This window comes from Tachysurus vachellii, chromosome 6, assembly GCF_030014155.1.
Source record: "Tachysurus vachellii isolate PV-2020 chromosome 6, HZAU_Pvac_v1, whole genome shotgun sequence".
Lineage (NCBI taxonomy): Eukaryota > Metazoa > Chordata > Actinopteri > Siluriformes > Bagridae > Tachysurus > Tachysurus vachellii.
Window position 1 is genome coordinate 12,663,861 of NC_083465.1, and position 25,835 is coordinate 12,689,695.

At 39.1% G+C, this 25,835-nt stretch overlaps 2 protein-coding genes across 4 annotated transcripts; both read right to left on the bottom strand.

The window, feature by feature from the left end:
- Positions 1-1,548: 1,548 nt before the first annotated feature.
- On the bottom strand, positions 1,549-6,832 carry si:ch211-198a12.6 (uncharacterized protein LOC563253 homolog). Of its 3 annotated transcripts, none has more exons than XM_060872311.1 (3): positions 6,581-6,832; positions 5,122-5,163; positions 1,549-4,960 (listed from the first exon to the last, which is right to left on the bottom strand). In XM_060872311.1, the coding sequence occupies exon 3, from the start codon at positions 4,824-4,826 to the stop codon at positions 3,246-3,248; it is 1,581 nt and encodes a 526-aa protein (XP_060728294.1). In that variant the 5' UTR covers positions 4,827-4,960; positions 5,122-5,163; positions 6,581-6,832; the 3' UTR covers positions 1,549-3,245. The 3 variants fall into 3 exon arrangements, with proteins under 3 accessions (XP_060728294.1, XP_060728295.1, XP_060728296.1); XM_060872312.1 differs by lacking the exon at positions 6,581-6,832 and adding an exon at positions 5,695-6,574; XM_060872313.1 differs by lacking the exon at positions 5,122-5,163.
- A 3,604-nt stretch (positions 6,833-10,436) lies between these two features.
- On the bottom strand, positions 10,437-25,353 carry stox1 (storkhead box 1). The gene is made up of 4 exons (XM_060872321.1): positions 24,885-25,353; positions 13,492-13,644; positions 11,116-13,345; positions 10,437-10,906 (listed from the first exon to the last, which is right to left on the bottom strand). Exons 1-4 carry the CDS (start codon positions 25,195-25,197, stop codon positions 10,753-10,755), a joined length of 2,850 nt encoding a protein of 949 aa, XP_060728304.1. The 5' UTR covers positions 25,198-25,353; the 3' UTR covers positions 10,437-10,752.
- Positions 25,354-25,835: the final 482 nt, after the last annotated feature.

Here is a 25,835-nt window from a genome sequence, read left to right on the forward strand (position 1 = left end):
ATCTTCTCTGGGGTTTTGAACTACCTATACAAAAACAGGCATTTGATTCTGCCATCAAATACATTCAATCTCAGTCTCACAACTCTACCAAAATCATACATCAACGTTTACCTAAAGATATGAATATCTCAAGTAAGAGCTAGCCTGGTCAACACTGCATTAGGTAAACATTTACAAATGTTATTGAACATTTAACCACATATATTCAAATGAATAAAGACCTCTTCATAATATTCAACAGAAATTAGCACTCTCTTTTCAATGTTTAAGAACAACTTTCACTGCTGTATAACATGAATTCATGTCTCAGTCATGACTTCATCCTGCCTATACTGCCTGATAAAGGAAATACAGGAAAATTGGAAATGATGCCAGTCCATGGGAGGGATATACATTTTTATAGACAATTGCAGGTGAATAATGTTTGAAAAATGCACTTTTTTGTATGCAGACCGTTGTGTCCTGAATGTCAGAAAACACATCTCTCTCTCTCTTTTAAACACATTATAAACCCAGTCCAGTTCCCTGCAGCATGATCCAGTAGACCAAAGTTCTAGCTAGCATACTGTACAAACAGTCTGGAGACCAAAACCCACAGATGAGAAAGCCATGAAGAATGTGTGCACTTACCAGATTAAAAAGCTTAGTCGAAAAGTACATGACCCCAAAAACGATGTGCCACATATAGGTACATAATCCTTTGCAGAGAATTTTCTTAAATGACATGTAAACTGCATAAAAAAAAAAAAACAAAGACATAGCACAGGGGTCCAATCAGAACTACATACATTTACATCAATTGGCAGACGCCCTTATCCAGAGCGACTTACATTCTCATTGTTATACAGCTGAGCAATTGAGGGTTAAGGGCCTTGCTCAGGGGCCCAGCAGTCCCAGCTTGGTGGACCTGGAATTGAACACACAACCTTCCGATTGGTAGCCCAACACCTTAACCTCTAGGCTACCATATGCCCCTACAAAGAACTAACTACAAACATACACTTACATTATCTAAATAATGATAGATTTCTTTTTATTTCTGTCCTAAGCATTTGCAGGAAGAGAATGTGACCTGTGCCATAGTGGATAAAACCCTATAAACATCCTATGAAAGAAATGCATCAATAAATCACTGCTGATGGATTTCAGACTCTTCATACAATGAAAAACAGCAATTTCTCCCAAAGGTGTTTTTAGAGAACAAATAGGCAATGACTACAAATTTACAGAGCATTAAAACCTAAATATTTCATCTAGTTGCTTAAGTGAAATTTTATATTGGTGCAAGATGAACAGTGAATGCAAACTACAGAGAAGGAAACAAAAGTTGGTTTAGTTGCAGAATTAGTCCAATAGAACATTAAATGTCACAGAGTTTAACACAAACCTTTAAAGAAATCTGGATGAACAAACAAACCACTCTTTTTACAAAAATAAAACATGACTAACTACAAATTGTAACATCTTCACTATGTTTCATGAAACAAACAAGTATCAAAATAGACAAAATCAAGTCACTTTTTGAAAAAAGCAAACAAAAACAAAACAGGTAGTCAAGAACCTTTATTTATCCATGTATGCCACTCAGAGATGGGGTAAAGACATGGAACAAGATCTGACCACTTATGAGGGCAATCAAAATATGGATCAAAAGGTGTTGTAACTTTTTTTTTTTTAAACCTTTAGTTTTTCTACAGTGAGGCCAGCTGATGGACAAGGAAATTAAAAGACAGCAGTAACAGCATAAACATATATTCATATACAGAAAACAATTTACCTAAGGTCAAAAGTAAAATATGTTGGTTAGTATGCAAACATAGGGAGAAGAGCCAAACCTTTTTCTTCTATTATAGCTCAACATACATTTCTACACAGCATGCAATAAGGCACCTATCTAACAATGAAAAAGCCTATGCTATGAGTTGAAGCACAATTATTCAGAAAGGAAAAATGTTCCATATAATGTTCACCTAATAAAAACAGTATTCCTCTTTTCCCTTTCAGATTACCCAAACCATATTTAAAAAAATACATCAGTATGTAAAAGATCTTCCCCCATACACAGTACTTTAAGTAGAAAGTGTATCTTTATGGAATTTTGAAAGAACCAAGAGCAAGCCATTTTATTGTACTGATAATTACACACAATCTATTATACTAAATTTTGATAATTTGCTGCAAGTATCCAGAATATAAGTTAACTACAGATTAAATATGAATGTGTGAACTAGTTCTACAGCAATGACATTAGGTTTGCAAATATTTACCCATTAGTAACAAGTTGTAGAGTACCAAAGGGAACTAGTTAAGCAATGCTTTAGAGGGAATATTTAGATCAAATTACACTGAATTGTAAGTATACAATGATTTATAATCAGTCAATCTAGGTACAATTCAAAAGGAACAGCTGAATTTGCCAGTCCTAAGAAGCTCGAGAAACTTGCAGCTCATTTCAGAATGATGCTGTCTGACCACAAGCTCACCACTGAAAGTAAGCTTACTTTAACTCTCATGTACAGTTCCTTTGACCCCTGCACAGCTGATTTGAATTTCTGCTGGAAGCAACGGTGAATTAAGTTTAAGTAACTTTGAAACTTGTTTTATGAAGACTTGTACCTTTGCTAACAGCTTGCCTGGAGCCAGTGAAACTTTCAAGCACCATCCTATCTTCAAAATAATGATGGCTAAAGACAGACTGGGTCATACAAAAATTCTGTGTAATGTAAAAGAACTGCACACGCACCTATACATATGTATATAAAAATCAACACTTATTTACAAATGATAATATCTGAACAGGCCATGAATAAGACGATGGGTAAAGATACAGACTTCGTGGGTGGGGGTATTCTCTACAGACTCCCAAAAATGTTACTTGGACACCAATTGTGTCTAAGACGCAACAGGATCCGATGTTGTCCACCATTTTCATTCCATGGGTCTGAGTAAGAGCATAACTAGCCTGGTCATTAAGCATGAAATTGCTACATTATCATACAGATGTCAAATTAAAGGCAGCAAGCTCTATCTGCACATTGCACAGGATCAGCCAGTTATTGAAAATCATCGCCGTTATAAAGTTAAAGGACTTAACCGGGAAAATCATTTTAACTGTTTATAGAACCAGAATAAATTTTAGATTTTCATTTAGCATCCTAGTTCTATGAAGAAAAAAATAATTTGAGGTCGGCCTGAAGCAAAGTTGGGACAAACTGTAAAATACCACAGCCACCATAGTGGTGTGCTTACTGATCAATGTGAATTCTGTGGTGCCTTGAGAGGGAGGAGGAGTGATTGAAACCTTTTCCACACTGAGAACACCTGTATGGTTTCTCACTCTGCAGAATCCTCTGTTTCAAGATGGTAGTAGGAGGGAATCCTTTTCCTGTGGGAATAGCACTATAAGAGGTCTTCTCATCCAAGTGAACACGTTGGTGTCTTGCAAGAGAAGAGGAATGATTAAACCTCTTGCCACAGTGGGCACAAGTGTAGGATTTTCCATCAGAATGAGTTCTCTGGTGTCTGGACAGCGATGAAGAATGATTGAAGCTCTTCTCACAGTGGTTGCAGCTGTATGGCTTTTCACCTGTGTGCATTCCCCTCTTCATAGGAGTGTCAAAGGGGAACTCCTTATCAGGCTCGGCATACATTTTGGCCTCCAGATGGACTTTGTGGTGTCGTGAGAGGGATGAGGAGTGATTGAAACCTTTGTCACATTGAGAGCATCGGTAGGGTTTGCCACCCTGGTGCACCAGCTGGTGCTTCTTTAAGTGGCGCTTTCTTACAAAGCTCTTCCTGCACTGGTTACACTTGTAGGGCTTCTCACCAGAGTGGATTCGCTGGTGTTCTCTCAAAGTAGCTGCTGCAGCAAAACACTTGCCACACTGGGCGCATCGATGTGGCTTGTCGCCAGCATGGGTCTTCTGATGCTGTTTCAAATTAGAAGCAGTAGCAAAGCCTTTCTCACACTGAGGGCAGGTAAATGGCTTCTCACGAGCATGCAGCTCCTGATGTTTCTTTAGGTGGCGCCTGCGGACAAAGCTCTTCCTGCACTGAGTACATTTGTAGGGTTTGTCATCAGAATGCATTTTCATATGCTCTCTGAGTGTGATGGCTGCAGCAAAGCTTTTCCCGCATTCAGAACACCTGTGTGGCTTTTCAGGGGAGTGCATCATCTGATGTGGCTTGAGGTTAAATGCATCGATGACCCCTTTACCAACCATCTCCACACCAGTAGTGGAATAACCCTTCTCCTTCATGTGTATTTTCATATGCCCTCTCAGGCTAGCTTCAACAGCAAAGCTCTCACCACACTGGATACAAATGTAGGGATGAGTTGCTTTATGCATTTCAAAGTGTTGATGCAGATCTGTCATACTTCCAAATATCTCCCCGCACTCGTTGCATTGAAGACCCTGGGCTTCGTGAATGATGACACCATTCTCTGACTCCACAGTCAGCTCTCCTCCATGATCTGACTCATCCTTTACTACATGCTCTGCACCAGCTCCACCCATCTCAGCCTTCAGCAGCACCTCACCAAGCAGAGCCTCGTTTCCTTTCATGTCTGCACCTCCGAAGTACTGTGGATCATGATGTACCTCAGACTTAATGTAGTCGTGGTCTGTCTCCGTTACAGCGTCAACACAAGCCACAGCCCCAAGATCACCATGAATGGCTTCCAAGTCAAGCCTCTTATCCTCTTGGGTCATAATCTCAGTCTCCGCTGCATAATGCAAGTCACCGACTTGCGTGTGAGTTATGACACACTCAGACCCCAGCGTGTCAAGGCCTGGTGTGTCACACTCAGTCTCTGACTCAGCCATCAGGACACACTCCAGCCTGACGACTTCCGTCTTCCCGTTCAAGTGAAACTTAGCGCTGCTCTAGGAGCACCGCTTTCTCAGAATCAAAAAAGCTTGGGACCTTTTTGGTCAGCACAATCCAGGAGGGATGTAGCCTATTGGGAACAGAAAACAAAAACTTAAATGCTTGCTGCACATAAAGTAATTAAAAAAACCTAAAGTTAGTAACAAATGATAATCTTGATTATTCATCTTAAAAAGTTCTTAACTGAAACTTTCTGGTTAAATCTGAAAAATAAAAAAATAAATACTGCACCTTTTTTTGACCACCAGCCCTAACACTTGAAGTGCCGAGGTGCTGGTGAAGAACAAACAAGACATTTTAGACTAAACATACTACTTGCTGTCAAAAACAGATACATACCAAATGAGCAAACAATTAGAAACCGCAGATACTTTAGCACAACGTAAACACAAACAAGGCTACCTGGCTATTAACATTAAGCTAGTTAGCAAATCTCTGCATGGCTAGTGTTAGCCTATATTTATACTTGAGCTAACTTGGGTGGCTAAGTATACCTGAAAAAGGAAAGTTCACCTTTAAAAAAATAAAAAAACAGCACTTTTCATAAATGTCTCAAGTACAATTTAAATAGTTGTGTTGTTAAATCTATAATTCTTAATTATATATACCGCGAAAAGAGCATTTTACTCTTGAGAATAAAAATACGGGCATGCCATTGTTGGCTAAGTTAGCTGGCTAAATAGCTTAGCTAGTTAGCTTCCTGAAGCACGCAATATCAGCTAACTAGCGCGGCTAACTAGCAATTTGCTAATAGATATGTTAGATTTCATATCTTGATTAGACGGTTTAAATTCAGAGCCGTACTTAATCTTGTTTGTCGTCCCCGTGCCTAAGTGTCGGAGCGGTTATTCACTACTTCAGCCTCTTCAGAGAATTACAACGCCTTTCGCGGTGGGCATCTTGTGCAGCTCAGACTGCAACAGCTAACTAGCTCTAAAATGGCCGCCGCTAGCTTCCGCCCTCACAGCCATGTAGCTACGCAACTCGAGCTAGAACGCAGCTACCGCCATGAAAAAAAAACATACATTCGTCTTAACAGCGTGTTAAATACGACACGAAACATCAACAAACCGTTTACAATCAGATAAACTCATAAAATCCCAAACGCTTAAAGCGGATTTGCATTAAAATGGCTAACAATTGCTGAGCCACATCGCAAAAAGCCCGGGAAAGGCGTCCCCCATCTTACATAAGCAACACGGCGTCAAAAATAATATTTAAGTCTTTTTGTGTGTCGGTATAACGCGCTGTTAGTCGCTGTAAACCTGGCTAACTGCTCAGCTCAGAAGCCACCAGTGAGCCTGATGCTAGCTAACGGAGAATATTGACATAGTTAGCTGGATAAAACAACAAGGCCCACCATGCTGCTAAAGCCCAAAGCACAGCTACATCCAGCGCACTACAAGCTACCGCCATTAAACTTAATGACGTTTACAGCTTACAAACCGCGACGACTCAACAACCAGTTTCCCCAAAAGGAAGATAAACCGTTAAGACAAATAAAATACAAACTAAACAAAACGGCGTGTGATAAAACATTTCATCGCGTTAAACCGGATTACGGCTAAAGACTAACGAGTTGTGGTTATAGCACGCTAGTTAGCTTAGCTGGCTAATCTGAAAGCGCGGATTAAATTAGGGAACATACGGTGTGTTTAATACGAATAAACGTGTTTACAGACATCCCAACCTGTTTGTCCTTCGATCGCTGTGTAAACCAGCGGATGTATAGCTGTATACAGGCTGCTGGTGATCCAAGGCCTAATGATGTCGGCTTGTTTGCGTCTCCGCGGCTCGGGAACTCGCACACTGTCCGCAGGAGCTCTGGCGCCTCTCACTTTCTGGCGCCAAGTGCGTTTAAGCGCATGAGCAAAAAGACCGTGTGCGATCCAGCTGCACACTGCTGTCACCCAGCGGACCGGCGCTCAGTCTGACCGTCTCAGTGTGTGTGAGCAAAACGGCTCGACTCAAAATACATAGCAAATGATCGTCTGATGTGGCGGTTAAGGCGTTGGGTTACCGAACGTAAGGTCATGAGTTCGAATCCCATTTCCTCCAAGCTGCTTCTTTATTAACCTTCTATTGCTCAGTTGTATACATTTTGGAAACCCACTGTGGATAAAAGGGCGTCTGCTAAACGCCAGAAATGTAACGTATGTCTTATTTTCGGTGTTTTGAACAAAGCGCTTACGTTTTCTGTCATTTCTTTAATACCATATAGCCAGAAAATATTCGGTAATTAATGGTGACGTTGCTGTGAGGTGGTTTTAAGAATCGCCGAATTTGGTAAATGTGACTAGAAATGTTGTACCGTCTTCAGCCGCTGTGAGGCGCTTTTTTTCCAGGTTTCAGGTTAGGTGACGGTCCGTAAGGGCCAACATGTCTTTGCTGCCCTCTAGTGGCGGTCTGCAGTACAGTTCCCGTGTTAGACAATAGGTCAGGAAGCAATCTTCCATTATAAATATCTCAATAAATTCTTTTATAGGAACTGTTTTGTCCTTTTTACAATTTCAGTTGACCCTGATATCTACCCCAAAATATTTTAGATTACAGACAAGCCTCATTAACCTGAATGCACTTTCCAAAACAGACCTCAGACTCTTGACAGTTCTGAAGCAAAGCCATGGCTTGTTCAGCTATAAACTGAAATCAAGGATTACAGCATTTATTCCTCAAAAATATGGGTTGATTGCAAATGGTGATTGTTATTTACCAGTACATTTTCAGAATGGTGTCACATTATCTATCTATCTATCTATCTATCTATCTATCTATCTATCTATCTATCTATCTATCTATCTATCTATCTATCCAAGGTGCCTCACATCCAATAGCAATGAAAATTCTCTCTCTTTACTGTAAGTTAAATAAATAATTCGTTTGAGCTCATAGATAAGTACAAACTGTAATTCTTTATGGAGTGGATAAAGTGTGTGCATCACAGTGACTTTCAACTCCTGATTTTTTGTGAATTTCTAGTTTCAGGTTGTTATTTTGTGGTTTCTGTGAGTTAGCTGGGCTGGAAATTGTACTGTATCCTAACAACCTTGGTTAATGAAATTAGTTCTTTGGGAAACACACCTGCTGTATCAAATACAGCGGAAGAAAGATATACAGTCGTATGCAAAAGTTTAGGAACCCCTGACAATTTCCATGATTTTCATTAATAAATATTTGGGTGTTTGGATCAGCAATTTCATTTTTATCGATCAAATAACTGAAGGACACAGTAATATTTCAGTAGTGAAATGAGGTTTATTGGATTAACAGAAAATGTGCAATATGCATCAAAATGAAATTAGACAGATGCATAAATTGGGCACTCTAACAGAAAAATCACATCAATATTTAGTAGAGCCTTCTTGAGCAGAAATAACAGCCTCTAGACGCTTCTTCTAGCCAGTAATGACTGTGTCTGGATTCTGGGTGAATGTATTTTGGACCATTCCTCCTTACAAAACTTCTCCAGTTCAGTTAGGTTTGATGGTTGACAAGCATGGACAGCCCGCTTCAAATCACCCCACAGTTGTTCAATGATATTCAGGTCTGGGGACTGGGATGGCCATTCCAGAACATTGTACTTGTTCCTTTGCATAAATGCCCGAGTAGATTTTGAGTAGTGTTTTGGGTCATTGTCTTGTTGAAATATCCAACCCCGCGTAACTTCAACTTCAAGAATCTGTTGATATCGAGTGGAATCCATGCGACCCTCAACTTTAACCAGATTCCCAGTACCGGCACTGGCCACACAGCCCCACAGCATGATAGAACCTCCACCAAATTTTACTGTGGGTAGCAAGTGTTTTTCTTGGAATGCTGTGCCTCCATGCATAATGCCCCTTGTTATGACCAAATAACTCAATCTTTGTTTCATCACTCCACAGCATTTTATTCCAAAATGAAGCTGCCTTGTCCAAATGTGTGTTTGCATACCTCAAGCGACTCCGTTTGTGGCGTGAGTGCAGAAAGGCTTCTTTCGCGTCACCATACAGCTTCACCTTGTGCAAAGTGCGCTGAATGGTTGAACGATGTGACACCATCTGCAGCAAGTTGATGTTGTAGGTCTTTGCAGGTGGGCTGTGGGCTGTTTTTGACCATTCTCACCATTTTACACCGTTGTCTCTCCAATATTTTACGTGGCCTGCCACTTCAGGCCTTAACAAGAACTGTGCCTGTGGTCTTCCATTTCCTCACTATGTTCCTCACAGTGGACACTGACAGCTTATATCTCTGCGATAACTTTTTGTAGCCTTCCCCTAAACCATAATGTTGAACAATCTTTGTTTTCAGGTCATTTGAGAGTTGTTTTGAGGCCTCCATGTTGCCACTCTTCAGAAGAGAGTCAAAGAGAACAACAACTTGCTATTGGCCACCTTAAATACCTTTTCTCATGATTGGATGCACCTTTCTATGAAGTTCAAGGCTTAATGAGCCACCAAACCAATTGTGTGTTCCAATTAATCAGTAATTAATTAGTTACAGGTATTCAAATCAACAAAATGGGAAGGGTGCCCAAATTTATGCACCTGTCTAATTTCGTTTTGATGCATATTGCACATTTTCTGTTAATCCAATAAACCTCATTTCACTACTGAAATATTACTGAAGTGTCGATCCAAACACCCAAATATTTATTCATGGAAATTGTCAGAGGTTCCTAAACTTTTGCATACAACTATATATCTAAAACCACTCAAAACAAGCTACTAGACTGCACCGGATGACTATAGTATGTTGTCAACTCTTAACTGCCTATTATGTGGTTATTCTTCAAATCCACTAGATAGTAGACTACAATGTAATAATGTATAAAGTGTGATAGCTCTTAATTTCATTTTGTTCAAAGTTTTGCTGTAATGTCATCCTTCCCTATCTCTAATCAGCCTGTGCCTTTGTTGTAGTTTGCAATTAGTCATCCAAAGCAGGTTTTTAAGTGTTATTGGGGTTTTAGATTTTTGGGAATAATATAAAGGAAATAAGAACAAGACAAGAATGAAGTTTTCTGTTCTGTGACTACCTACCTCCTTAAAATTTAATACAGGCAGTCATTAGCATCTGCATGTTTTGTCAGCTACTGCAGTCACAGTAACCCTTTGCCTGGTAATTAATAGACAACAAAGTTTCTGAAAAATAAAGCAACGTAATGCTGATATCCTCGCTAAGCATTTCGATCCATGAACCATTCCAGCATGTATTACTGTTTCCTTCCTTGTGTTTATTTGCAAGATACTGCTTTAGGGTCTCTTCGTTTTCATGCCAATTTCAGTGTCGGTGTCTCCACAATAGAGTTTGTTACCTTCAATAATCTTGAATCCTTCCACCTGAATCCTATGCAGATATAATCTCTATATGTATAAATGATCTCCACAAAACCCTGTTCATACAGCATCAGAGAGACCTCAGTTTAAAAGTTAAAAACAACTTATGTTGTAGATTAGATCTCTGCAGATCTCGGTCTGCTCTGTAATTAGTAATCAGGGTACTGTAGTGCTCTGTTTAATGTTTTTCTGAAGCTTTCAGGCTCCTTTTCTGGCTGAACAAAAGACAGAAGCCCAGACATTGCTCAGTAAACATTTTATTTTTCTCACAATTTACAAATGTTTTCATTTTTTTTAATTTAAAGTGTAAAGGGTTAATTTAACTAATGCCACCCTCTTTATAAACAGAGTAGCTAGGTACTAAAATAGCTAATAAAAAAAATCTATAAAATCCCTAGCTCAATAGTCTAATTACCCCAAAATACCACATGCACTGATATTATATCAACAAAAATATTTACATGTAATAGCTTTAAATATGCACAATTATACAAAGGTAAGTTAGTGAGCACAGAGCACAGTGTGTGAATCTACACCCAGCCGTTCACACATTCATGACAGGTGTGAGCTGGAGCAGGGAACTTTGAGGATGAATACCGTTGGTATTGGAGTGGAGCTTTTCAATGTTCTGTAGGAAAGTACGACGTTTCAGCCCTTTCAGTATCACAGAGTTAGGTGAGATTAGACTCATGCGTGTCCTGTAAAAAAAAAAAAAAAAAAAAGCTCAACTCCCTGTAAGGAAGTGAATATCATAACAGTTTTATAATAGGTCTTTTTAAAGCCAGTTTCAGCCAGTGTTTTTAAAGTCACAAAGAATTAAATATCTATCATAATATAAATTCTTCAAATATAACTATCAGTTTTATTTAATTACATTTCAGATTTCAGACCAATAGAAGTGACTAACCTTGGAGAGTCAATCCCACTGTCTGCTGTGTTGCTCTGATTCTCTGTTATTTCACCCGGACAGGCGCCAGTACGATCACAGTGATTTAGACTTGCAGGTTGAATGTTATCAGCATTCACCGGTTGATTTTGGTTATAGTCCTGTGAGTGACATATCCAGTGGCTGGCTTGGTCATCATCATCGTCTGCAGACTTCAGTACTGTTTCAGTGTCTGAGCCTCTATCACTCATTTGGCTGTAATCAAAGATACTGATGTCCAGAGTGTCAGTGGGGTCCGGATGTCCTGGGCTGGGTTTATTCATTTTCTCATCCAAGTGGTGCGGCTTTTCCCCAGGGACGCAATCTGCTGGTAGGTGGGACAAACCAGGCTTGTGCTCAGTTTGAGGCCACCTGTATTCATGCTGTCTCTGTGGGACCCGTCTGGTGTCTTGACAAAGAGTTAATATGTTTTTTTCTATGAAAGAGCTGTCCCAGTTCCCATCGAAACAGACTGGCTCACGACAGCGAGATGTGCCAGGGTGAACCAACTCACTGACATGCTCCTCATTCAGACAAAGGGAGCTACATCCATCCTCATCATCTTCAATATTCTGGTAAATGTGCTGCTCTGCATCAGTGTGTACCTCACTGTCTGCATGACCTGGGTTTCTGTGTACCCTCTCGCTGTTCACCAGGTGTTGACTGCTTGTCATGCTGCCAGTTTGCTGATGTGAGGAGAGAAGGTCAGGACAGTGGTCAGATTCGTCTTTACTGTTAACCAGATGTAGAGACAATCTACACTGAACTATAGGTTTGGGCCATGACATGGGTAACTCAGAAATGGCTTTTGAATCTCTTTCTTGTAAAACCTGATTTGTCAGCTTCACTTTCCCATTGCTGAACTCTCTGCCTTTCTGTTTGATCTTATCTTCTATCCTCAGTGTGCTGTTCTCAGGGTAAAAAGAGCTGTAGCCTCCAGGAAGTTCTTGTATTGTTTTAGCATCTAGGCTAGAATCCAAATTCATCCCTCTGTCATGAAGCTGTTCACATGACCTGTCCAACAGCATGGAGGGTTTCTGCACTTCTTCAGCGATCCCTTTCACACAATGTGGATCCCAGGACTTTGATCTGTGGCCTGCTCGCTCTCGTCGACTAGTCTTGGCTTCTCTCCTCCTTGGTTCCTTATGATCGGTGGCTGTATGACATCCTGGCATCGACTGAAACGGATCCTCTATGCGTTTCTTATAGACAAATTTTGCATCTACAGTTGCACATTCTTCGTGATGGGCAGGCTCCTCTTGGACTAATTCAGGCCTGAGGAGAGATGGGATGAGATCTTCTCCCTGTAAATCCTCATCACATGGAACATCCTTACTCTTTGTCCTCTGTTTCTCTTTTACAGAAGGACCTCTTCTTTTGCTCCGACTAGGCTTAGAGGCTAATCTTCTGCCACTAGCTTTAGTTGATTGGTGCCTGTGCTTAGGGAGCAGGATCTCTGTGGACATGCCTTTGTCAGTAGTCAGGGCCTTTGTCACTCTCTCTGCCTTCTCTTCCAATTTCTTCATTAGGACTGTATGGCGGACAAGGTTATCAACAGTTAGCTCAGGGTTGATCCGTTTAATGATAGCATGCTCCAAATCTCTGGGAAGGTTATTGAGATCATCCTCATCCCTAACTGGCCATTCTTCTGGTGGGAACTGTCCAGAGAAGGTGGCATATTCCTTCTTTATCTTGTTCTCCTTCTTTCCCGTGTTCCGCCGAAAAAGGTTGAGGCCAAATTTACGTCCAGGTTTATCCTTGTCCTTACGGCTAGTGGCTGTACACTTGCTGATTTCACTCCCCTGGTAGTCTGCTGCCGTAGATGTGGACTGGTGTTGGACAGTTGGCTTATGTTCTCTGGACCACTTAAGGCTTTTCCCAGTGCATTCGCTTAAGGTGATAGACTGCTCCTGGACAGAAGGAGGAGCAGTTTGCTGAGGTGTGAAGCAACTACAGGACTTGCAGTGAGCCATAATGGGTACTTCAGTAGAAGCATCCTCGCAGCTCTCATTGCTCATCAGGTACGTGATGGGAGGAGGAGAGATATGGCCATTATCACCTGTCCACCAGTTCTCCTTCACCATGTTGTTGGTTATAAAGTATGTCTGAGGTGTAACAATGAAGTATCCCTCTCCAGTGTGGTAGATTTTTCTCTCTTTAATGAGAGCTCCCAGAGCATTATAGAGGATCTCTTGTGTGGGAATGGCCATACCTTAAAATGAAAAGCGTCATAAAGAAATTTTTAAATGGAAACAACAGCAATGCTAAAGATCTGACTAGGTTTTTCATAAACACTGATATATAAAGAATACACTGAATAATTTTGAAACAGGTTATGAATATGTTATAATGTGGTACCTGGATGGGCTTTCATCATGTAATTAATTAGTGTTTCCTGGTTGACCGTGACACGAGCAATATTCATGTCAGATATAACAGAGCACAGTACCTCAGACAGTGGAATGAACTGCGACTGACATATAGGTGACATTTGTACTGGGGATAAATCACCTGAGGAAAACATGTAAGAAATGTCTATTAATTTCCACATTAAATTACACAAACATATTCACACTAAAAATGATAAAAGCAGATTCTTCTGAATTATAAAAAAAAGACAGATTAGGCCATCCTTAAAAATATTCTTGTTTGCCGTAACCCGACCGACCCTGTCAATTTAGGACCGACTCAATTTTTTTAATTTTTTTTTTGTTTTAAGTCCGACCGACTTGCCGGTTGTAAATTTGCGTCAAGACCGACCATTTTTTTTTTACTCTTCAAACAATTAATACAAAAGTAATAAAATAATATTAACGAGTTCGGGCACCATAATACGTCTAAAACATTAATCAAAACATCTCGACACCGCTTTAACTTGGCATGGAGTTCTGGAAAAACTGTACCCAGCATCAAAATAAGGTCAGTGAGACCCAGTCAGTGACGTCACGATATGCTAATTTGTTTAAAGTCATTCCTACGTAATCACCATCACCAAAATTGTACTTTTTTTTTTTTTACATTGAAACTTGAAAAAAAATATATAGACCTACCTACCGACCCTTTTTTTTATTTTTACTGTTACTGCAAACCAAAATATTTTTAAGGATGGCCTTAAGACGGAATTATAAAAGCCGTCTACAAAGATGGCCAAAACAGATACATAAAAAATTTACATACTCCTTGTTTTTAGACATGGACATTTGTTATTCGTTAACATTTTATTATATCAATATATCATTCGAACAAATTTCATCATGTAGTCGTAACTACCTGTTCTTTCTCTGTTCCAAACACACTGTGTAACGTTCTCTACTTTTAAATTAGTTTACAGCATGAGTGGCTTCAGATCGGTTTATATACCGTCACAGTACTTGATTCCATCCGGGAACACTGACCATACTAATTGCTGTTTTGAGAAGTTAATCATCAACGTTAGAATTGTCAGTTACATTAACCAGTTAACTTGTTGCCAATTCTACTCTCTTTTGTTTGCAGTTCACCACAATTTCAGACCAAAGCTCTGCATGAATATTTGACATTCACTAAAGTAGTACAGCAAAAACAGCCACTCAAGCTTGTAACTATAAAAATATGCAATTAAAGTATTTATAGTAATTTTATGAGTTTTTCCTGCTCTGACAAAGAAAACAAAAGACATCTTTCACAGAGGTGTCCATGTTTATTTTACCACTTTGCATAGTGAGCATGCTGTGATAGGAAGTGACCTTAATACAGTGTAGTGAACACTTACAACTTACAGGCACCATGAATGCGTGTATGTGTTAGTGAATTACTGCCAGAATGTGATTTAATCATTCAATTATTTTGTAGCTTTATAGCAACAAATAATGCAGCAAAACATAATCATAATCTTATTAAAAATGAATTTTAAAATGCAATTAATAATGTTATCTTTATTACTGTGAGTAAAATTATGCTGTCTTTAGTTGGATGATATCATGTAGTGGCAGCTCTTTGTGTGTTGCATATTGGCCACTCAGCACTACAACTCCTATATAATATTTAAAGAGAAAATGCCTATGCTTTTGGTCAATTACCTCAGTGGAGAAGCCCAAGGAAGTGATTTTATCAGCCAAAAAATTTTTGTTTATTCCTTTACACACATTTTGTCTTTACTCTTGATTATCACATCAAGTCAAGTCGTCAAGATGCTTTTATTGTCATTTCAACGATATATAGCTGACGCAGTATATAGTGAAATAAAACACTGTTCCTCCAGGACCCTGGTGCTACATTAAACAACATAGAGCTACGTAAGACAAGACAGAGCTACATAGAATAACAACTTGGTGTGCAAAGAACAATTATTGTTATATATTCCCCAAGTTGACTAGTACGGTACGAGAGGAATTTTTCTCTTGCGCAACCTTTGTATCACACACACACACACACACACACACACACACACACAAAAACACACAAACACATTTGCCTTTCTCTTAAATTTTTATCTTTATGAATCCCTGTTCCAAAGTAAATATCTGCCATCCTGACTAGAGATGAACCTAATCTCAGTCTTCTTTTCTTGTTCTATACTGTCTCTCTAAGCAGCACAGGGCTTTAGTGGGAAGAGTTGCCTCCTGACAGCTCCAGTGTTTAGGTTTGATCCTGACCTTGAGCTTCTTTCTGCATGTTTTCCTTGTATCTGGTGGTTTGTCTGAGATAAATTTCCCTGAGGTGTGAATGTGTGTGTGCACAGTATGATAGTCATATGCCACAGACATATGAAGGCATCCTATAGAGGGTGTATTCCAACCTCAAGCCCAGGATTCTCAGAATAAGCCCCCGATCCACCTTGACCCTGGCCAGAATAAAAACCTCCTGAAAATAAGTTAGTATTCTCCATCTTTCCCTCCAGCACATCTACTATCCTTCAATCTGGGGCTACTGAGAGAGGAACTACAAGAAAAAAAATCCACTTTCCACTTATAAATACGTGTCTTATTTCACTTGCAGAAGCAAGACCATGCCTAGCTATGAGGACACAGAGGTTCAGATCCTGGTGTCTTTGAAAGCTTTTTTAATCTCTCATACAGCCAATTTCCTGTTGTCATACTGAATATTGAAATAGTGACATACACACTTTCTCACTAATTACTGTATTAACTAATAATGTATAATTACATCAAATATTTTAAAGAACAAGAGAACATTTGTCTGTACCTGTTCCTCAATAACAAACATTTTTATGGAAATGTAATAATCCCAGTTCTTTATTTTACACTAAACAGATCAAACAGATCTCATTAAAAACAACACAAATCCTGGGTAGAAGAGAAGGACAATGGCTGTAGATAATATATCCTTACAGTACTTTTAAACTGTACAACAAAACAATGTTCACATTTTAGCTGTAGTTGGAGTTTCAGCTGTCGTTGGACATTTTTCAGAAACAGGTGGATGGCCAAGAACGAATTAAAATTGAGTTGAATGAAACTTCCACTCTCACTCTCACACAAAATTTGTGTTTTTATTGTAACTTGAGGCTTCCTGCAAACATTAAGACCTTTGTCTGATTTACCATGAATAGTCTGCCAGGTACCATGGTAACTACACGGCATGGCACAAAAGCACAAACAGAATGGAAGAAGACTAGAGGAAATGTAAGCAGTGACTTCCATGTGAGGTGGAATATCGTTCCTAATAAAGGTTCACTGGCTTTTTGTGCTTTGGACCACAAACACTGAATGTTATCTAACAAACGTAACAGCCTATATTTTTTATGTGGTGTTTGTACACTCTGGATGAAAGCCTGTTTTGTTTTTCTGCATCTGAACTAAGCGAAAGCAGATGCCAAATTTCAAGCATGACAAATTAGCAGTTTGGAACAATCATTAGCTTAACTCTAATCACGACTTACGAACCAGCAGCTTCTTGTCAGACTGTAGCCTGTGTCCATGAACTCAATTATCAAATCCCACTAGATCACTGAGGTTATATAAAATACGACACTGAGATTATATACAATTTATATACAATAATTCTATACAATACAAATATACAAGAAGAATATACAAGAAGAATACAAATACACAAATGATATTTGTGTACTGTGTCTGATTAGGCAGAACTTACTAGCAGTCATATTAACTGTTTATACTTGTAGTACTAAGTCAATGTAGCTTTTTTCCTTCTTGAGAAAAAATCCGGGTTTTTGACGGATTTTATTTCCTACATAAAAATAGTTGTGTTATATTTGTTTAAGTTGTGGTTATATGATCTGGTCTGAAAAAATAATTTCAGACAGTATGTGTCCCAACTAGAGTAACCTGTGTGGTTTCAGTCTACGTTTTTCATTTAAGCAAACCACAGAGGTAATTAACTCTACATGTAGTAACACACACACACACACACACACACACACACAGAAACGGAGAGAGAGAGGGAGGGAGAGAGGAGGGGAGACACCCCCTGTACTAATAAAGATCCTGTTTGAATGTGGTGAGGCTCATTCCTCCTCACGACCACTAACAAGATTCCCTTCAGTCCACTCTGTTCAGTCCAAAAGTAGTTAGCAAAAGCAAATGCAGAGGCATTTCTCAGAACGTGATTTTTCCTCTGGGAGGAGGAAGGTTGTGTATAAAAGCTAACCTGTGCAAGTGGTCTATATAAAGCTCAGTGTATTTAGCTATTTCTAGTCTGATATAGAAACTAGCTTAAACTTCCTAAACCTGAAAACATTATGACATGATTACTCAGTCTGAGCTTTTATTCAGCCAAATACAGAAACCGAGCAATACTGTGTTTACTTATTGACCATAAAGCCACTGTACATCTGTCAAACAACTAGACCAATCAGATTCCTGTGTAGTCCAAATATAGTGAAGAAGTTTTGTCTGGACCATGGAATTAGGGCTGAGCAATATAATGACATAATATTATACACAATACTTCCCATAATCTTGTGCTCTAATACATCTGACCAAATGCACATTATCATCTAGTGCTTGCTAATATTATGACCAGCAGCTACGTTAATCCCTCTCCACTGCTTCTCTCTTTCTACCCATCCTGAGGCATCCAGAAATTGTACCAGCTCCGATTGTCTTCCGTGCCGTGAAGATTTTAGACCTCCACTAAGATGAAGGCGACTCTGTGAGAATCCTGAGGCATCTAGAGATTTACCAGCTCCATGCTATACTAAAGAGGAGATGCCAACTCCATGTGTTCTTTGAGGAAAACAACCTCCTCATCAGTACAACATTTGTCGGACTGTATATTTATAATCACACCCTCCAGTGTTATCCAAATGAGGATGAGGTTCCCCTTTGAGTCTGGTTCCTCTCAAGGTTTCTTCCTTTACCATTCAAGGGACTTTTTCCTCACCACTGAGCCACCTCAGATTTGCTCATTGGGGATAAATACAAACACATTTAAATATATCTAATATTAACCTTGAATTTTGTATCATATTAATCTTTATATTATTCTTTATAATAACCTTTTGTTCGATGTTTATGTTCTGTAAAGCTTTTATGTAAAAATGTCAATTGTAAAAAGTGCTATACAAACAAACTTGAATTGAATTGAATTGAATAATACTGATAACATAATAATGTATGTCACAACATGCTTTTCTGAGATATTGTCTATTCTGTTATTTCTTTTTACTTTTTGTTAAATAAAACAAAAAGCAGCTTGTAATTAGACTCTAATATATATTTTCATTATAAAAAGCATGCTTGTATTAATTGTTAACAAATACATATTATATACAAATATGAATAAGTGAACAAATGATTACTGTATTGCTTTGCTAATTTCTCTCATGATACATATCGTGTGTTCAATACATTTCTTAGAGAATTGTGATATGATATTTTTGTGATATCTTGCTCGACTTGCTCATAATCCAGACAAGTCTTTTATCACTTGGTTCTACAGTATAATCCCACTTGCAAAATACTTCCCCAAGTGCTGTTTTTACTTTAACCTGGTATCAATCTGTGGATCTCTGTCTGTATTCTACCCACTCACTGCAGTCTCAATCAGCACAGCCGCCATGAGTTGTGCAATTCCACCTGGTCTCAGTACAGCTTCACTATGTAACTCAGAGGGACAAGTCTGATCGTGCACGCCATGCACGAAGAATGGAGGCAATAAATCCTGCCTCATCAGCTCTGTGATTAGTTGATTTACTTGAAGAATGGATTGATGTTGAAAGCCACCAGCCTTTATCCGAATTCCACTGTGGTTTTGCTCGCAATGTATATGCATATATATGACATAGTAGCCTAAATATCAAAGCTCTCAGCATCTGGTGTGCTGTTTAGGAACATCAGCATTAATCACTTAGAACAATCATGAGCTGTCTTAATCCTTTTACACTGATCGGCTTTTATCTTATTACTTTTATTGAGTTAAGACACTGATGGCTTTTCATTTTGCTAAAAGATGCAGGTTTCGTAATGCAGCAGTGAATGTCCTGAAAAAAATCTTTACATATTTCAGTAAAGATCACTCAATTTAGAGTTAAACGTTCTTCGTTACTACAATAGTTCTACTTGTTGCCCTAATTGAAAAGAAACCCCTTTACTCTCAAATAAGTCAAAGAACGCTTTAGGGGTTCGAGGTTTAACCTTTTAACAGGGAAGCGGAAACCAGATTTGCTGGGAGAAATTTGGGTGAAGATATGAAATTCTGCAGACACAAACTGGAGCTTTGGATGAAACCCTGGTGCCTGGAGACGTGAGGCCACTTTCATCCATGTGTTACTAATTATGTTGTATCATAAGAGTAGCTGTCTAAAACCGGTATGCAGCAATGATCTCTAGAGTGAAATAAAAACACCGGGCCAGGTCTGACCAAACTTTTTAAGTTTTTCTGCACCCCACTAGGCAGCATTTGTTTTTTTGCAGTCATACCTAACACTTCAGCACTGACTATTTCACACAGATTTATTTTTTATTTTATGTTCCTTGTTTTATGTTTGACTAGAAGGAGCTCAAAAAGATACTATTACCAAGTGAAGAAGCTGGAAATCATTATGTGGACAAGCGCAATGATTAACAGGAGAAACTCTGGAAATTCTGCTTCACACGGTCACATTGATACCTGCCAACGGTTTTAATGACACAAATGTTCCCTTAGACTTCTATTTTGTGTGGGAGGTAACCTTAAAAATAACCCTTCACTAAGTGCATTTTGATTGCTTTACTACTATTGAGTTAACAATTAAATCAGCCCAATGAGCTCAATAAATATATATTTTTTTATTTGTCAAGATATCTTCAAGTTGTTAAATGAACACACAAATGGTCTGTAATTTCCTTTGACAAAATAGCAATGCTAGCAAAATGACAATAAACTTACTCTAACATTGTTAAAATATGCAAATATAAAAGTAATAAATGCATATAAGTTCGCTGTTGGCACAAAAGTAACCCAGTAACCCTTCAAAACATCTGGCACCATTTTACAAAAACCAAGGGTCAGTGACATTTGTAAACTTGGGCCGAATATTTGACAAATAACACTGCTTAGCAAATACAGCTAAGAAAAATGCAAGGCTCTACATTTCTAGAGAATAACTTATCATCAGGACATACCGAAGTCATCAATCCATATTTTACACAATCAGCAAGTTTAGCATTTTTTACAATGTTTGATTTGATCAAAAGAATCTCTCTCAAATTTATTTCAAAATGACATCATCAGTCAAATGCTACATAAATAGTTCCCCTGCATCTTCACTCACCCTGTTGTTCATTGCCCTCTACGGCTTGTTTGACAGAGAAGCTCCAGAAAAAATTGAGGGACCTCCATTTCACAAGATTTGCTCCTTGAGATGTTTAGACATTCCAGGTGTTTCTGGCTGGTCTCACCTCCAGAAGCTGGTGAGGCCTAAAGTTTACAGCACTCACACACCACTAATCAAGCTCCATGACAGTAATTCACACCAGATGAGAGCTATTTCCTCAAACTAGGACTGAACTACATCAGATTTAAAGTTTGTTATCCTTAAACTGGGAGGCCTTAACCAATGTATCAGCTTAATCATGGTCTAAATCCTGAACAGCTTTAGAGTTAAATGCACAGTATGGCTTGATTTCAGTCAAGCAAGAACATGGAACTAATGCAGGGCAGCACAAATATCTTTTTGGAGGTTTAAAATCTTCACTGGACTGTAAGTTTACTTGATGAAATTTCTTTACACAAGAAAATGAGAGCAAGGTGGGATTCACAAAACAGCAGACTGAAAAGCCTATACTGCTTATCAGTTATTCTGTTATTCTAATTTTAAAAAAAAATTATTTAGCTGCCCAAATGGAAAGGATGAACAAATGATATACAGTGTACTTCCAGAGGTCAGTTTCTAGAAGGTCATGTTCCATATTAGAGCTTATAGAAGGTGTCAGACTCAGCTACATCCTGAAAGGAAGAAAATTATAACAACTGCCATAAACCCCTTTATTCCCTCTAATGAACAAACAGATATTTTGAATACTCCTCATGTCTCCTCGTATAATCTCGTCAGAAACTTTCAAGTAAAATAAGTCATTTTGAAAAGTAAAATTAGTCTATGGATTTAAGTGTTTCTGAAGAAACAGGCAACGTTCCAATGAAGAAAACTCCATTGATGAGATCACAACTAATGGCTCAAACTCATCCTTCCGTTGCTGTCAAAGTTTGTTTAAATACAGTGATGGATAAAGGATACAAGCTTTCATTGGAAAGAGACAGTGAAGTCAGGAAGGCACCACACACAGCTGCTCGTAGTAGACCGTGGATTGGTGTTTGGTTACCACAAGAAAACATTCCAGCAATAGCCTTCTTAGAAACCAGATCCAGTCTTTCTGTTCCTACACAAGGTTTTTTAAAGAGTGCATGTGCTTCATACGATCATTTTTCTGATATGTTTTGGATTATCTTTGTTTCATCTTTGCAGGCTGATAAAGATTTTTCACACTGGTACTTTGAATACTTTAAGTCTGGTAATAAAGAAGACATGCCTTAATGAGACTAAGAAAACTTGTGTTCTTTTACAGGCATATGTTGGCTGAACTGGGCCCCATCTGTGCCTGGGGCACACCTGGATTTACTGTTTATCTGCCCACATCCACCACGAGCTCCATGAAGAGAGGAGGGGAGCCGTGACCTTCGGTGTCCAGTTAACCATGAGGGTTTCTTTCAATGTGTAAGCTCTCCAAGATGTTCCCCTCTGGATAGATCAGACCAGCATGAAGCCTGGTCATGGCTAATATGCTGAGATATAGGAGACGTATGAGAATGAATGACTCCTCAGTTCTAGGTGAAACATTTACAAAACATAGGGATCTGGGGCCAAGCAATCTGACTCCAAAACAACCAGTCAGGGGTGAGTTCTCCAAAAACAGTCACACAGAGATTAGCTTACAGTTCCACTGAACACTGAAAACTCCTAATAATAGTGAGGAGGCCGTTGTGTTGTACACAAGAATTTGAAAGGAGGAATCAAACGATTTCAGCTAGAACATGCTTGACAGCCTTAAATATAATAAACACTGAAGTGTGTGGTGGCTCAGATTACCTGACACTTAATTGCGTTCTGTGTGGCTCTGTGTGAATGTTTTAGGACTTAGATTGCCTCCTGTTGTGAGCTGGATCTGGAGCCACTCAATAATGCAGAGAGATCAGGCAACCATTGTGGGTGCAGCCTCAAATTTCACCAGATAAGCGCAGATTACAGAAATGGCCTTGACAAGACTTTCCATTAAGCAGTATTAAAACATACCAAAACACATCACTGCATTGTGCATTATTTAGTTTTCTATTATTATTATTATTATTATTGTTATTATTATTATTATTATTATTATTATTCAAAATGCACTTCTACATTATTTATGGTGAATTATAAAAAGATAGAAGCATTAAAAACAGACTTTTATTAATCACACCTTGTACAAAGCAAAAACCACAACAAACTGAATTGCAATATACATGTTCAGTCTAATTTCATGTCCTTCAGCCTCTGTAAGCGCAGTGAATAGAGCTGGACTACAGACCCTGAAAACAACTCGAACTGACAAAGATCAACCGAATGCCATGTACAATAGACTGTCTGCAGAGAACAGGATCTTTTCATCCTCCGCTAGCCAGGTTTAACAACAGCAGGAAACCATTCATCTTTACAATTAATATACACTGATAATCACAACAGGAATGAGGGGTGGAGGGCTAATTCATCATCACATTGCTGATAGGTAATCACAGAGCAGCACTAACCAACTCCTGCTGGTCTGGTATGGAAAGAGATGAAGATAACCTGGCAGGTTTTTAGAAAGTAAACTGACCCATCTAAAAATAGGAACCATAGATTATAAGTGATTGAAACTCCTATTCTTGCAGGTGTAAAACAACTGGGCCACTCAGCAGGCAGTAAGAAAAGGCTAATGAATGTTCATGCCCTGGCCTTATAAACTGGTCTCTTGGACAGCCACTGAAGACAAAATAGCTGAGCACTGTACCCCTCGTGAATAGCTAGTAAATTTCAGTGCCACAAGGCTGAGCTCACACCAAGGCAACAGCTTTTTGTCTAACCTGCAGTTACAAAAGCACAAGTGTTTATGTGCCAGAGGAGTCAATGTCCCCGACCACTGCAGACAATCCCATTGTGTGGTCTTACCACTTAAATTCCACAGCTTCATGCTCTCCCTTCACATACACTCCCTGTGCTGACCTCCACCTTCCATTGCCCTGACAGCAGGAGCAAATGGTTGATCTCACACAGTGCTGACGGCTTTGTGTGGGTTCAGCAGCAGCAACCATGTGTGTGGGGCCATGACCACACTGTCACCACAGACCTGTCACCTCAACATGTGTCCAATAAAAACACAAGCCCTAACTGTTGTCAGTGTAGAGTTATTATTCCAAGACCAGAAATCCTTGTATTCAGGATACTTAAAAATTTCACAGGGTTAGACAATACTGTAGGCTCTGTGTATCCGGGTTCTGTAGGCGGAGAGGGTGTTGTTGCTGTTTGGAGGTTAAAGGCCATTCTCCACTTACATTTTATTTCCTGTCATGTGGAAATAATACAGTAATGCTACACGTACACACTTACCCTTCAAGCATGCCGAGGTCTTAGGAAACGACAGTTCGGGTTATACTTGAAGATCCAATATTCTACACTGTGCGTTTCCTGTACAATATAAGTTAAACTAGAAATTAGTTATTTGCTAGATCTCTGTGAAAAATAATCTTTAATGCATAATCCAAATCCATAATATAAAAAGTACTCATCATGCAGAGGGACTGTCCACTAAGAAAGAGATGATCATTCTTTGTCAGATGTGAGCAGATAAGGAATACCTGCAGCTTTGGGACTGATTCCTTGGTCTGGATGCCTTCTGTTCTAAGTGTTTGTGTAATATATCATAGGCTGAAGGATTTTTTTTTTTATATATAACCTATTTACAACCTTGACTGTGATCGGACATATAAAGGTTGCTTAATTGTCCAATGAGCTCTAGAAAGACATCATCTTTTCAGCGACCTCCTGAGAACAGACTATTTTAATTTTTTTTAAATGATCTACCTTCTTGCTGACCTTAACATGGTTCGGTGTAAACAGAACCTTCACATTTCCTTCCTATGAATCTCAGTCTATTGCCATGAGCATGATTTTGCTCTGCACCAAATTTTGACACAAATCTGACCCGTGCTTTAACCTGCACAGAGAGGTTATCTGCTCCATTTCTCGTCTCGTGCGAGGCAGTTATGCATATAGAGGATTATACAGAACCTACCCACTGCTTTAATAATGAATCCCTTGGGCGACCTGAGAGCTCTGCGCATCCAGGCTTCTCTCAGCACCTCCAGATTACTGCCGCTCCCCTGAATGAGCAGAACAGAATTTTCCATCCAGCCCTGAAAGTAAACTTCGGACAACGCCTTCACGAGCCTTTTATTCCAGAAGCTGCGCAGATTTTGAGACTTAAAATCCATGAACACATCGTGTCCGCTGCTGGTGCACGCAGAGTCGCCGTCGTCCTTCCGCAGCACCACAGCGAGCGCCGCCGCTGACAGCTGAACCACCCGCTGCTGAGGCTGCTGAGACATGGCCGCTGTGCGCTGTCTCACTTCAGCATATGGATTTAAATGCTACCCAGCGACACGAAAGCACACATTCACAATCTGTATTTAATAGGATCTGTATATGGAATAGATCTTAAACAATTTCATCGTCTCAAATCGTGGTGTAAGTCTGCAACCTCGCCGCTGTTCAGGTCTGTATGGCGCTTCTCGCTCCCAAGGCAACGGGTGCCGCTGACGTATATAAGGGGCGGGGCCGCCGTGCTTGGATTCTAGACACGAACCAATCAAGAAACAGACTGCGTCCTAAACTTAATCTGCCAAGCTACTGGAAAAGGAAAAGCTGTGCAGAAATACCTGAAATGATGTTTATATGGATTTGGACAAAGCCACTCTTCATTGTTTGTTCTGATAGAGAACAGCAGGTGCAAATATAGAGATATTTTGTCTCTAAATTAAAACTTTAATCTAAATTAATTTAAAGGGTATTGCATATATATATATATATATATATATATATATATATATATATATATAGAGAGAGAGAGAGAGAGAGAGAGAGAGAGAGAGATAGATAGATAGATAGATAGATAGATAGATAGATAGGTAGATAGATAGATAGATAGGTAGATTTATATTATGCTATATATATATTTTGTTTATTT

Bases quoted from the DNA above. Each gene is read 5' to 3' on its own strand.
- si:ch211-198a12.6 (XM_060872313.1), bottom strand. From the start codon at position 4,826: ATGGCTGAGTCAGAGACTGAGTGTGACACACCAGGCCTTGACACGCTG.
- stox1 (XM_060872321.1), bottom strand. From the start codon at position 25,197: ATGTCTCAGCAGCCTCAGCAGCGGGTGGTTCAGCTGTCAGCGGCGGCG. The intron at 13,645-24,884 runs GTAGGTTCTGTA...TGTTTTCCTCAG, and splicing joins ATTCATTATTAAAGCAGTGG to GTGATTTATCCCCAGTACAA. The intron at 13,346-13,491 runs GTACCACATTAT...TTTCATTTTAAG, and splicing joins CATGATGAAAGCCCATCCAG to GTATGGCCATTCCCACACAA.